We start from the raw sequence: 12,915 nt of genomic DNA, 5'->3' as shown, positions 1-12,915 counted from the left end.
ATTATGGACTATTTTAAGACTATTCCACATTAGTAACAGTGAATCTTCCGAAGCCAATTAGCATGGTAAGAAAATACCTCTTCCTGCTGATAAAGCATTTTCTCCCTACACCAGGCTAAAGAAGAGGCACCTAAATTCCACTGGTAACCACTTCACAATTAGGGAACCCAAACAGTGAAGAACTGAGCATAACTTCTATTGCAGACAAGTTTTAGGAGTGAGAAAAGCAACATGCCAACAGCTGATCTACTTGTGAAAGGGAGAGCTCAGGGAGACATACTTCCAAACAGCAATAGCCACGTTTCTCCATTTGGAAGACTGTATTTGTACAGCCTGCAGACAAACTCTGCACCAGCTACTCCCCAACTCTTTTCCATCACACATCTGACTTGCAGACTCAAAGTTCCATGCACCTGCAAATACAGGTATTCTCTAAACCCAAATTCTGCCATAAATATCATGCTACTCGGTCTTGCACCTAAAACCCACAGTTTCTCGTTTGCGATCCAGCACCTCCCCAGAAGTGCTCTAACAGCTGCTGCTTCACCGTCCCATCCCATCAGCTGCTCCTCTGATGCTGAGCCCAGAGGGAACTGCCAATACACGTCACGTCGTGTTTCTATGAATGCCTGTCAATCACAGCTTTCCACAGTATGTCTTATAAACTGCCCATAAGCAGTTTGTGTCATGTGCACTGAATTATGAAAGTCAAGGAATCACAGAAGCTTATGGCTGAATCCCAACTCCAAAATTCCCATAAATTTCCACAGGCATCTCAAAATACAGAAGAACATTAGTATTTAGTGCTTTGGAATATGTCATGAGTGTTGTACAGTTCAAAGGACTTCAAAAGTTCAAAGGACTTCAAAAGTTCAAAGCTGTGATTGCTGAGATCTACAAAGTACTTCAAACAAGTATAGGTAAGCATCATGCAGAAAGTGAATTTCAGGCCAGCATGGTTAATCTGATCTACAGTGTTCCTATAATAAGTCTTCAAGGTACAATATGCTTTATGGCTGAGGCAGTGAGTTATAAAAGGCAAATCTATGAATGATAAACTGATTTAACTCATGTTTCCCCCAATGTGAAGCAAAGCAAAATTGCTTACTCTGGACTATGAATAAATCAACTTTGGATGTATAAATAAGGTCAGAGAAAGAGAGAGAGAGCACAGTATATCTTTAAAATATATTAATGTTCCTTCATCTCCAGTTCAGGCAACGCAAGTGGCAGACTTCTACGTGTATTTATAAATAGTTGCAGACAGCGGAATAAAAATAATCCTTCAGTAGCTCCCTATAAATGTATGCTTTTCATCATCCATAATGAAATAAAACTATGTTCCTTCTCATCTATTATTCAACTGAATGAGGAAATATAATACAAATAACTAAATACATACAGTAAACTTAAAAAAATTACAAAAACTAAGATAGACTACATTTCCATATAATACTCAAAAGAAAACCAAAACAAAACAAAACACAATACAACATATCACCATCCATTATTAACCTGGGTACAAAATAAAACTACAATATTTGTGTAAAATGAAAGACAGGATAATGGTAAAAAAAGTCACTGCTAAGGGTACTTTTCAAAAAGGCTTGCTAAGCGTCACCATCAATTGTCATTGCAGCCCAGTAAGAATCTCAGTTATCTGCAAAATTTGTTATCTGAGCAAATGCTTCTTCCTGGGCCAGAGTGTAGCAAACCAACTAATTCCTCTTTCACTTCAGTTCAAGATTGCAGTTTAAAATGGTAAGAAACCAAAACAATGGCTTCTTTGACTACAAATTCTTTTTACAAATACACACATCTTGGGCAATATGATGGAACAGTCTTAGCTTCATCAGTGAATAAAAGTAGTATGTTACCAAATCACTTTTTAGCTCTTTCCTTAATTTCCTCCTTCTGTGGCCAAGCCTTTATATTACTAAACCCACACGTTGTCTCTCAGCACTCAATAAATGGAATAAAGCAAGTTTATCATATCCACACAAATTGTCCACAAGGAGTAAGCAATATTCCTTGAAATCTGCTTCCCTTCACTTTTTTATGTCTATCCCTAAACTAAAGATTCATTGAAACTTCAAAATGTTATTAGCAGAAATATCCTACAGGAATAGCCAATGGAATTCCCTCCTAAACTATCTTCTAACACTTGCCACAGACAAATAACATTCCTCACATTTCTAAATCAAAGGTCTAAAATAATCTAATAATTTCTTTCATTCGTATTCAGAATAAAGGCATGAAACCTTGCAAAGAACACTTAACACTTTAAAAAGACTTAACCCTTCCTCCAAGCAGCTAACGTTGTTCTTTTCAGTTCTGCATTTTAGTATCTGAAACACCAAATGACTGATCAATGGAAAATATTTTACCACAGAAATAATTTATTTCTTCCCTAATTGCCTAAAATGAGCCTACAATTTTAAAGTAAATCCATATCCTGAAATAGAAAATTTGAAGATATTGATTGCTCCTTTTAAAACTCTAATAAAAGAATAATTTTCCTGTCTAAAAGACAGACACCATCTCCACAGCGAGACAGTGCATCTTCATGATCTATAATCACTTAATTGCTATAACTATTCATACAAAATTTAAATTTAAAAGCACATTCTGATTAAGAATAGAAGGATTTAGAAATGTAATAATAAATAAATATTTTACAATGTTTCTACTTACTCTATATCTTCCTATCACCAAGAAAACAAAAATTAGGCATGTGCTAAATACTTATCAGCAAAGTGAAATATCCCTAAATTTAAAACAACTTGAACAAAGCTAACAAATAAACATGAAAGTTTTATGAATAAAACTATTTTTAATATAGAAAAGACTCAGAAGCCCACATAATTTCTGCAATGAAAGATACCCTTTTCCACTTCAAGCTTGCAAGAAATTTCACTCAAAATGAGGTTTCTATTTTTCACTTGCAGACTAGATTACTTAGTTTACTGTATCTAAATCTCAAGGTGAAAACTGCAGCAAGGTTCCAGCTTGGACTAAATATGTCTACATTCTCCATGTTAGAATGTCATAGAGATTCAGCCCGATTCCCAGGCTGACTCCCTGTCAGTTTAGATATTTATTTTTTAACGAACATTAATTGCAAACAACACTAGAGAGAAATTGCATGTATGTAGCCACCCAATTCATATCATCAAGACAAGGATGTAGTGTGTAGGAGCATCAAACATAGTACAAATCCAAATGAGACTAATCAAATGAGATTCTGGATTATAACACATGAAATTTCATCTCAACATATCTTTCACAGCAAACAAAAGTCCCACTGGTCAGACATTCCCTTTCATATCCCAGAGCTACTGTGAAGCACCTTAGTACCTATACAAACTTCAAGAGACCATCTTCTACCATGTATTGTGAATCTACATTTCATTAAGCACACTAGAAATCACTGTTCAACCAGTGGAGTTACAGGGATTTAAAAAATAAGTCGATGTTGTCACCTCAAGGATCTAGTCAAAATGGCACATATATCCAGAAAAAAATAAATAAAAAACCCAACAACAACAACAACCAAACCTGCCTTATAATGGTGCTTCTCGCTTCCTGCTTTGGAAGATTTATTAAGAATTATTCTAAAATAAACTATTGACAGAAAAACACGGCATAAGTCCTTCTTTCCCATATGTGAATCCAACCTGAATTTCATTAGAAAAATAGCACCTTATTAAAACAAGCTGCATTGAGAAGTTCAGAAAAGCATGCACGTGCCTGGTAGTTCCTACTGAAGCTTCTATTTGCCTACCAAACTGGTCCCCAAGTCCCTCTAGAGCAGTAATTCCAGCTAGGTCATAGCATATCTGAATATACAATTTGATCAGTTTTGATAGTCCTTGAATTGATATATCTTGACCTTTAGACTCTTTGCCAAAAGCCACTAGCAACCTTATGAACTTTCTTAAGTACTTAGACTTGTCAAGATATTAGCTGACAACCCTTTTAACATCCAACATATGCAATGAGCTTTCCCAAAACGATGTTAATGCATACGGAAAACATATGTAGATGAAAATTCACAAGCACTTTTGTTATTTTAGAGGGGCCATAGCAACATCTTTTTCCTGACAAAAAGATACATAAAAAGGCTCTCCTCCTACTAAAGAATGTTGTTTTGGGTCTACCTGACTGATGGTCTTGTTATGGTTAATAATATGCTAATAGTATATTCTTGTTATCTTGTTAAAATTGCTTCTGTTCATGAAAATCATGGTAATTAGTATTTTGCTAATAGTAAGAGAAAAATTAAGGGAAGACTGTCAGACATACAGAGGATCCTTAAGTCTCAAACACGTGATCAGTTCTCAAACATCCAGGACTGCTTACTCCCAGATTTCTTCTCTTCTAGATAAAAAAGTTTCCACAAGGAGGAATGCTGGTCTGTTATGTACATTAAAATGTTATGTTTACCCTCTTAAATTACTGCTTGTGAAAAAACAGAGAAGAAACTTTATTACATATAGACTTATGGTACAGCAGATTTTGTTTCAGGTATTTATATGTTGTCCCTGGCAAAATACAGAGTATTTTCTCCTTCCTTTCTTCGCCATCCTGCAGTATTCTGAAATAAGTATATGCTACCTATTGCCACTGCTTCAATATAGATAGAAAACATTTTAATATAGAAGTGTAAGTATGTTCTGATCATTATTCCTAAAATGATCAGTGATTACCATTTTTATAGATCACTACCTTCTAGAAAGGAATAAAATATGATGAAAATATAAAAGTCCCCACCAGGAGACAATCTCCCTATTCTCAATATACAGGTTTTGAAACCCAAAGTGAGCCTGCTCCAGCACAGAAACTGTACATTGGCTAAGCTCAGAGGATCATAAAAGGTAAAAACAAAATCTCCATACTTAGAATATTGTATAATGATCACCAATAATCAAATCATACATAAACAAACACTCTTGTTTGCAGTCTATAGTTTGAGTTGTGTCCTATTATTAATGAAACTATTAGCCAAATAAAAAATACTAAATAAAATGATGACATGGGAAGTGATGGAAACAGAAATACACAAACGTCAGATATCAGAGCAAGATCAGCTTGACAGCCCCTTGTACTGCTGGCACAGGTGACCCTTGGCTTGCCTCCTACCTTAAAGCTCCTGTAACTAGTAAATCAAGAAAGTGACACTGAGTGTTGCAAATCAGGGTAGTAAACAAAGACGACTGAATCAAGAAGTTCAGGACTGCAGCATAAAGGATTGCAGACTTGTTTAGCCTAAGTGCTACTGAAACACCTCACACAGACTGTGAGCATCTGGATGAATGTAGCATTCCCCAGTAGTTCACTGGAAAAGTTCATAAACAGAAAAAACACTGTACCTACTCCTATTACAAAGAGGCAGTATTTTCAGACGGAAAAGTTGTCTTTTGAAGCCTTCTAGTGTCAATTAAGTATAAGCTTAGAAAAATGAAAAATCGAGGCTTTATAAAGCTCTGAACAATTTCATATTTGACATTTCACCCAGCTGCAAATTTAAGGCAACCTGTATGTAGTACTGTGGGGTTGAGGGTTTTTTTTCTTTTGGTTTGTTTTTTTCTTGTTATTGTTTTGTTTTATAACCTTGAAGAAATGTCACAGTTAATGATGGTCACTTGTTTGTGTTAGATCGGAGTTTCTAGGATTGACTTTAATTTAAAGGTCCCAGTTAAATAAAAATGCACTTTACAATTTCAATGACTCAGGCTCTCCAGAATATCCTCTACTGTGCTCAAAATGCAAAATCCTACACCCTCAGCAGGGCTAATTGGGGCTGCAAAACAAGTAGTGATTCAGGGATGCTTAAGTTACTTCTGCAGTGATACCTGTTGAGGCAAAATGAAGTTACAGATATGTACAAAACTGAACAAAGAAAAGGAGACCAAAGCAGGAGAAAAGTTAAAAAAAATGGAAGCTATAAACTTTTCCGTTTTGCTCAAGTCACTGAGAATCTATTAATACATCGCGGGGGGGGGGGGGGAAGACAGACAGGGACACAGGGTTTTCCTGATCTGGAGGTTTTTTTCTTTTTTAAATACAAATATCTTCATTTGTTTTACCTGCTTTAATATAAAACAGATTTCTTCAATAGGGATAAATCATTTCTGTAGGAAGAGAAAATTTTTTATTCTTTTGTTTTGCAAATTGGCCTCCAAATTATCATTTGTACAAGAACTATTAAGAAAAATGAATAAAATATAGATCACTACCAAAAAGCTTTTAGTCCTTTATGAATAACATCATGTCATTATAAAATTTATTAAGATTACAAGTAAATATGTTCAGTTTTTTACATCCTATTTATATCTAAAGAATGTCAAAACAGAAAGCTATTAGAAATATAAAATAAATACTCATATTTGCATTCTGTTGTAGATACAATTATTTTCATTCAAGCTCTGGAACTTCAGTGAAATATACTTAAAAAAACCCAAAACAAGACAAGCTGCTTACTGTAACAAACAACTAAAAATAACATCTAACATTTTATTTGTAACCTCTGCCCTAGCTATACAAAACACTGGAAGAATGATTAATGAGTTTTATATGTGAGGCCTGTACAAGATCTTAGGAAGTACTTAAAACTTAAATGTTGGTTACCTTAAGGACACACTATACTCAGGATAAAAGATGCTTTTATACTGAACCCAGGTCCCAGTTTCCTCTTCTGTATTCTGGTCTTCTACTGAAAAGAGATTGAACGATGTGAACCTTCTTACAGACACTTGTTGGAGATGCACGTCTTTCAAGTGCTTTTTCTTCAGAACCTTTGAAATGAAGAACAAACTAAACATTAAAAATAAAACTTTCAAGAAAAGAACAAACACAGGCTTATTTAACTGAAGAGGCAAGTCTGGAATCAACCATAATAACTATGCTATTAGCTAACAGCTATGAATAACTAGTCCAAGTATGTCAAGCCTGAGAAAAGTAACAGTGGTATTGATGGTAGGGGTCAAGAGAATGGGTTTTCAGTTTATTATGTCTCAATATATATATTATAGGTCAATAACGGTAAAGCAAATGTACTGTGCTCATAAGTACACAGTTGCTTTTTTAACACCCACTCCAGCAAACCCATGCCAGAATTAGAGGCAGACTGGGTTCTTCTCTATCCTCTCATCACTACTGTGAAATCTTCTGTGCCACTCATCATCCCTGTAGATTAAAAAACCCGAGTGCTATGTTTGCCAGGTAGACTATTTCCTAGCTTAGAAGTCAACTGCTGGACACTTGAAGAACTGCTGCCAAACTTGATAGCTATCCCAGGCCCCAGACTTTCAGATGCCACAACTGCATATTCCCCTACCATGGCCCCATAAAGAGACTGATGCATTAGCCAACCTTTACACATTCCCCAAAATACACTGACAGCACCAAGTTCAGCACTAAGAGACTTAAGAATTCAAGGCAGTGGCAGAAGCAGAATATGGCCATATGCATTTTGTGTATTAGCTAAATGATTAAAACACTTCTTCAGGACAGTGGTCTCTGTGTCCTGCATAGTCCACTGCACTGAAATGTGTCTTCAAGGAGTTAGCAACTCCTCCATACAGGAAATCCCAGCAGCCAGCCCGTGTGAGCTGTATCATTGCACAGAAGACAACTAGCATTTCCCTGCTTGACAAAAAGGCTTATTCTTTAGGTCAGTGATGTGGAAGCAGAGATGTCTTGGTCTTAACTTCTTTCTCCTAACACTGGACAGAATACATAAATAATCGCCACTGCATTTTTAAAATTAAGGTCCATAAGCAGTCCATAGTGATGAAAAAAAGGGAGCAAAAAATAAACTCATCACTATATATAGAGCTACAAGGAATAGCTCTATGGAGTAGGAGAGCACCACAATTTAGTTTTTTGCCAACCAGAGCTAAACCTGAAGTCAAATGAGAAGTAGCTCTCCAGAATTATGAAACTTGAAATGGAAGCTTTGCATGTGAGATGTGTGCAATAAAATAAAGGGTCAGTGATTTTTTTGCTGCACTCAACCTTTGTCGACCGTGCTTTAACTGGAAATGCACTCACATCCAGCAGCCTTACAATGTGGTGCCATGACCTATTATTTTGCAGGATACTTGAAAATACTACATATGTGAGCAGAGCAATTGTATTTGCTATGCTGTTAGTTTCTAATAGCAGGTCTGATACATCAGGCTTATTGCTTTTGGATCTGTTTTCATTGGCAGGTCTCAGCATATGAAAGGCACGGGCATTTTCATTAAAGTATTAAAAATGGCTTTGTGCTGTCCACACTATTTCTTCTAATTCTGTAACACATGAAAAAAATATACACATGAAAGAAATCACAAAAATAGCAAAACAGGAGAACCAAATTAAAAGACTAGCAGAATTAAGACCTTCATATAATAGCAGCATGCCTAGAAACAAAAAGGACAAACTTGACAACTAAAGAAAACCACCAAGATCTAATTTTCAGAAAAGCATGTTGTTTTGTGGGGTTTTTTTTTAAAGCAAAGTCAAGCCATTACTAACAGGAAAAAAAAAGCCAGTAGAGACAACACTTTTCAGGTTTTTATTCTACAGAGATATCTTCTAGCGACTCTGTAAAATGCCTTCTCTGGGTTAGCAGAAAAACCTCATGAGCATTTGAGAGTGTCATGGTTTGGGCCTGGTTGGCAGCTATACCAAAAGCCCCCCAAAAATTTCTCCCACAGCTCCAACTAAAATCAAGAGGTTTAAGATCTGAAAATTAGAACAGCCAGTCAAATCTTTAAAAAAAACTAAATATAACAGAAAACAACACAAAGGAAGAATATGTTGCATTCTTCATATCTAACTCTGTATTTCTACATAAGGATCAAAATTTTTTTTTTTACTCAAGTCAGTTCTTAAAAGCATCACAATTGCATTACAGGCTACAAAGATATGTTGCTGCTATAGGATAATCCACTGACAAAAAAAAAAAAAAAAAAAAAACAAAACAAAAAACAAACAAACAAAAAAAGATGATAAACCTATTTAAAGTCATAATAATATTTTGGAGATGTTGAAAGATAGCTTTCTCTATCTTCATGATACCCTTCCAACATAGGTGAAGCTCCCTAACTTCCTCCACACCACCATAATAAATGAACATGTCCCAGGGACCCATAAAACCAGTAGCCAATGCCAAAGCAAGCTAAAGGCTTCTCAGCAGAATAGACACAATTCTTGGTTTTGGTGATGGCAAAGAGAAAGAACTATGGTGGGGAAGGAATCACCAGACACCACTGTTCTTTGGCTGGGGCTGGTGACCTCTGTCTCCCTCAGTAACTTTCATCAAAGTTTCTTTGCACATGTTTATTTTGAAAAAATCCAGAAGCCTTGTTTCAGTCTCCTCAAGATCTTCTTTAGGTACTGAAAGACCCTATCTTCGGCACAAGATCTCTGCAGGTGTACACAAGTGTTAAGCTTGTACACAGGTCATACCTACAAATATTATCTAAATAAGTAATATTTTAGGTTCTGCAATGAAAGATTCTCTTCCAAAAATTAGGTTTCTTAAAAGAAAAAAACACCAAGAACAACAACAATAACAAAAGCTCATTTTCACCTTGCTGTTTTCCCTCTCTCAAACTTGTGCTATCTTTCCTCTCTAACTTCACCTAGAAACATAGAATTCTAAGGCAATTCTTTCTTCATTATGACAGAAGACATTTTAAAAAAAAAAAAAAGCATCAACAAACTATCTCCTCTTTTAGAATTATTCCAGTAAAATATTACCACAGATCTCAACTGCAGAGCCCTTGGTATTTAATGACAATATAAGGACCATATTTAGGACTCCTTAGAAAACCTAATGATGTTTGATCTCTCTTAAAAATACAATCAACCAGCCAACAAAAAATATGGAGAAAGGCAGCCACCTGAAATTCCCTGTGTTTCTTTGTGTATGGCCTTGTTGCACTGACAGCCAAATTCAGGAACAGCTAATGGTCTACAAATGTCTGCGGAGTTCTATGGCACTGACTGGAACATGATATTTTGTACACGCAAGAAAGTTTCTACATAATCAGCTACACCATAATCTATAGCTACACCATCTCTAAATATCATCAATAGGACTATACATTATTTATTTAACAAATAGTTTATTTACCAAATTATTGTATTCAACTGTAAACAATTTACAAACTCAAGACTAACAGAATCATGGAAAAAGATCTGGAGCACAGGCACCCTTTACAGAGAGAGGAGCAAGAAGAGAAAAAAAAAATGGTTTAGAAGTTCTTCTGTTCAGGAAAAAACAAAACAAAAATAAAAAAAAAGCCACTGCCCTGTCAACTTTGGCTTTTGTTTATCAGTTCTGGAAGCTGGTGAGCAAGACTTCTGTGAGAAGAAGAGCAAGAAGAAGGTAACAGACAGGGTAAATATATAAAGCTTATAGATTTCACTACAGTTTGCATTAAACTTTCTATAGAAAGCCTCTTCCTCAAACTTCTCTGGTAAGAACTACAGACTGGATAATGCCATCAATTGCATAAACTGGTAAAGCTCAAAGCACAGCCTTAGAGAATTTACTCCAGTCATTTATAAATGCACATTACACATGTAACTCACCTTAGCTTTTTTTAAAGCAAAAAATACTTTCCTTGATTCTGACAAGCTAAGTTTAAAAATATTGCCAAGCTTCAAACTCAGTACATACATAAGACATTTTATTGATAAAGAACACATGGGTAATTATGCAAACCCCTGGTTCTTTATGCAAGCTTTATAGGATACCTGATAAAAGGTCTTTTTTCCTAATTAAATCAGTGAGCATGCACTCAAGCATCCTTACCATAGCAAATCAATTTGAGTATGCATTGAATGAAAGCAAATTCAATATATAAACACACCACAGAACTGATTTCACGTAAGGTGTTATTACAAGCAGTACGAAAAGTGTTTTTAAAAGCACTGTGAGGAACACTTTGACAGTGCTCCTTTAGAGACAGATATAAAGGAAGGTTGATACCTTCTCCCAATCCATAGATAGATCCGAGCACCACTGTAGTAGACTCCAGAACTGATTTTTACTTCAGATATATCAGAAAGATTAAATTGATCCTTACTCATTGTACCATATAAAAATCAACATAAAAGCTAAAGAACATAAAAAATCCCAGGGAATCTGTGGAGGAAAAGGTCACAGATACCTGTAGCTTGAGGAAAAAAATGGAAGCCTTCTCCCCAAATACCTACATGCATCCCTCCAAGCCCCCATTCAATTGTTTTGAAAAGTTCCTTATGATTTTAAGAGAGACAGGTATATACCAAAGGCAGTACATTGAAAAGAAATAACAGCTAGTATAGCTTCAGAGTGCAACCTACATAGTTTGCTAGAACAGAAACCTCCGAAGATGAAACTGATATTCTTGTCAATAACTCTGACATTTCTTGCTTTAGAGTATTGTAAAATAAAAGCTCGTCCTGTTGAACAGGACGAGGGAATTTGCAAAGAAAAGGTCAATATTAACCTCGCCATGCCTCCCACTCTGCTATCCAATTGCAGCCAGGTGCCCCTTTCAGCTCAGCTGCCACCACTCTGCCTTCTTGGGGAGGGCTCACCATGGGCAGCTCCGGGCATCCATTTGCACAAAACTAAATATTTAAGTTAGGGCCATACATATATAACATCCAGTAACAACTAATGAAACTGATTTAGGTTTTTAAGCCTTTACACATATGCTCATTTGCAGAGGAATCCTTTCCAACCTTGCACTGCTCCTAAATGGTCAAAAAATTAAGGAAGGCCAGAGCCTATGAGCTGCTATTCACCTAGAGCACAAGTGTAACCACTTGCTGCTTCTTCCTCCTCCAGACACCTGCCAGCAGATGTAGGTAAAGCAGTTTTCCACTGCCAGGTGAGTGGGGTCTCACCTCAGCTCGCCCCAAAAGGCAGTTTGGAGGGGGGCAGGATGACAAAGGGTGTGAATTGGGTAGCAGCAATGATGCCCAACTCTAGCAGCATGGATGGAGCTGTTGAACCACAGCCTGAAAGTCCCAGACTACTGCCCTCAGGCTGTGGGGTGCCAAGGGGGTGGTGGCCCTCGTCCTGTTGCGCTGCTTGTAAGACCACAGACTTGCTTTTGGAAATCTGTTGAAGGCACGCTTTAAAGAGCCGTGTCTGCGCGTGGAGGAGTGGGTGTGTGTATATATATAATTTTTATTCTTAATAATTTTTCCAGGAAGGGGACCGCAAACCCATTTCCACACCGCAGCACACTACTGCTAGCAGTCGTCCTGACAGGGGTGCCGACAGCTCTCCTCTCCTCAGCTCGCCTTTCCACACGCCGGCAGGACTCCCCTCCGCCCCCGACACCCCGCCCGGGGCAGAGCCCTGCCCGCCCCCGGCCACACGCAGCCGCGACCGCCCGCCGCCCCCCAGGGCGCGATCGCCCAGCGCGGCGAAGCGGAAGGACCCACAAACCGCCCCGGCCCCAGGCGTCGCCGCCTGAAGGGCCGGGAGCACCGTTCAGGCACCGCCGCGCTCCCCTCGGGCTGCGCTGCCGGCCCGCCCCACCATCCCGGCGGCCCCTCCCGCCCGCGGGCTCCCCCTACCTGTCCCAGCAGCCGCCAGCGGGCTCTGGCCGCTGCCGCGCCGCTCGCCCCGCACCTGCCCGTGGCGGGGCGGCTCGGAGAGGCGGCGGCGGCCTCGGCCATGCGGCGGCGGGGAGCAGCGGGAGCGCTGCCCCGGCCGGCAGGGACTTGCCGCCGAGCCTCCAGCAGCTACCGGGGCCGGCCGGGCTAGGGCTTGAGGGGGAGGAAGCGCGCGGCCATCTTTGTTAAGGGCAGCGTTGAAGAGACGGGCTGCCGGCTCTTCAGGCACACCGGAGGGGCGGGAGCGCGCTTCAGAACGGCTCGCCTCGGGGCCGAAGCTGTGTGTGGAACGGGAGCGAC

At 38.5% G+C, this 12,915-nt stretch overlaps 1 protein-coding gene across 1 annotated transcript in view; it reads right to left on the bottom strand.

Moving 5' to 3' along the window:
- The window catches only part of CAMKMT (calmodulin-lysine N-methyltransferase), a 222,002-nt gene extending 209,310 nt beyond the window's left edge, over positions 1-12,692 (bottom strand). The window contains exons 1-2 of the mRNA XM_032989241.2: positions 12,577-12,692; positions 6,631-6,797 (exon numbers count right to left, since the gene is read on the bottom strand). Of these exons, the coding sequence (XP_032845132.2) occupies positions 6,631-6,797; positions 12,577-12,678 (269 nt within the window). The 5' untranslated portion in view covers positions 12,679-12,692. The remainder of the gene's footprint in view (positions 1-6,630; positions 6,798-12,576) is intronic.
- Between the last annotated feature and the right edge of the window lie 223 nt (positions 12,693-12,915).

The sequence above is a fragment of the Tyto alba genome, unplaced genomic scaffold, assembly GCF_018691265.1.
Source record: "Tyto alba isolate M040663 unplaced genomic scaffold, T.alba_DEE_v4.0 Super-Scaffold_16, whole genome shotgun sequence".
Classification (NCBI taxonomy): domain Eukaryota; kingdom Metazoa; phylum Chordata; class Aves; order Strigiformes; family Tytonidae; genus Tyto; species Tyto alba.
This window is presented reverse-complemented; position numbering and strand designations above follow the sequence as displayed.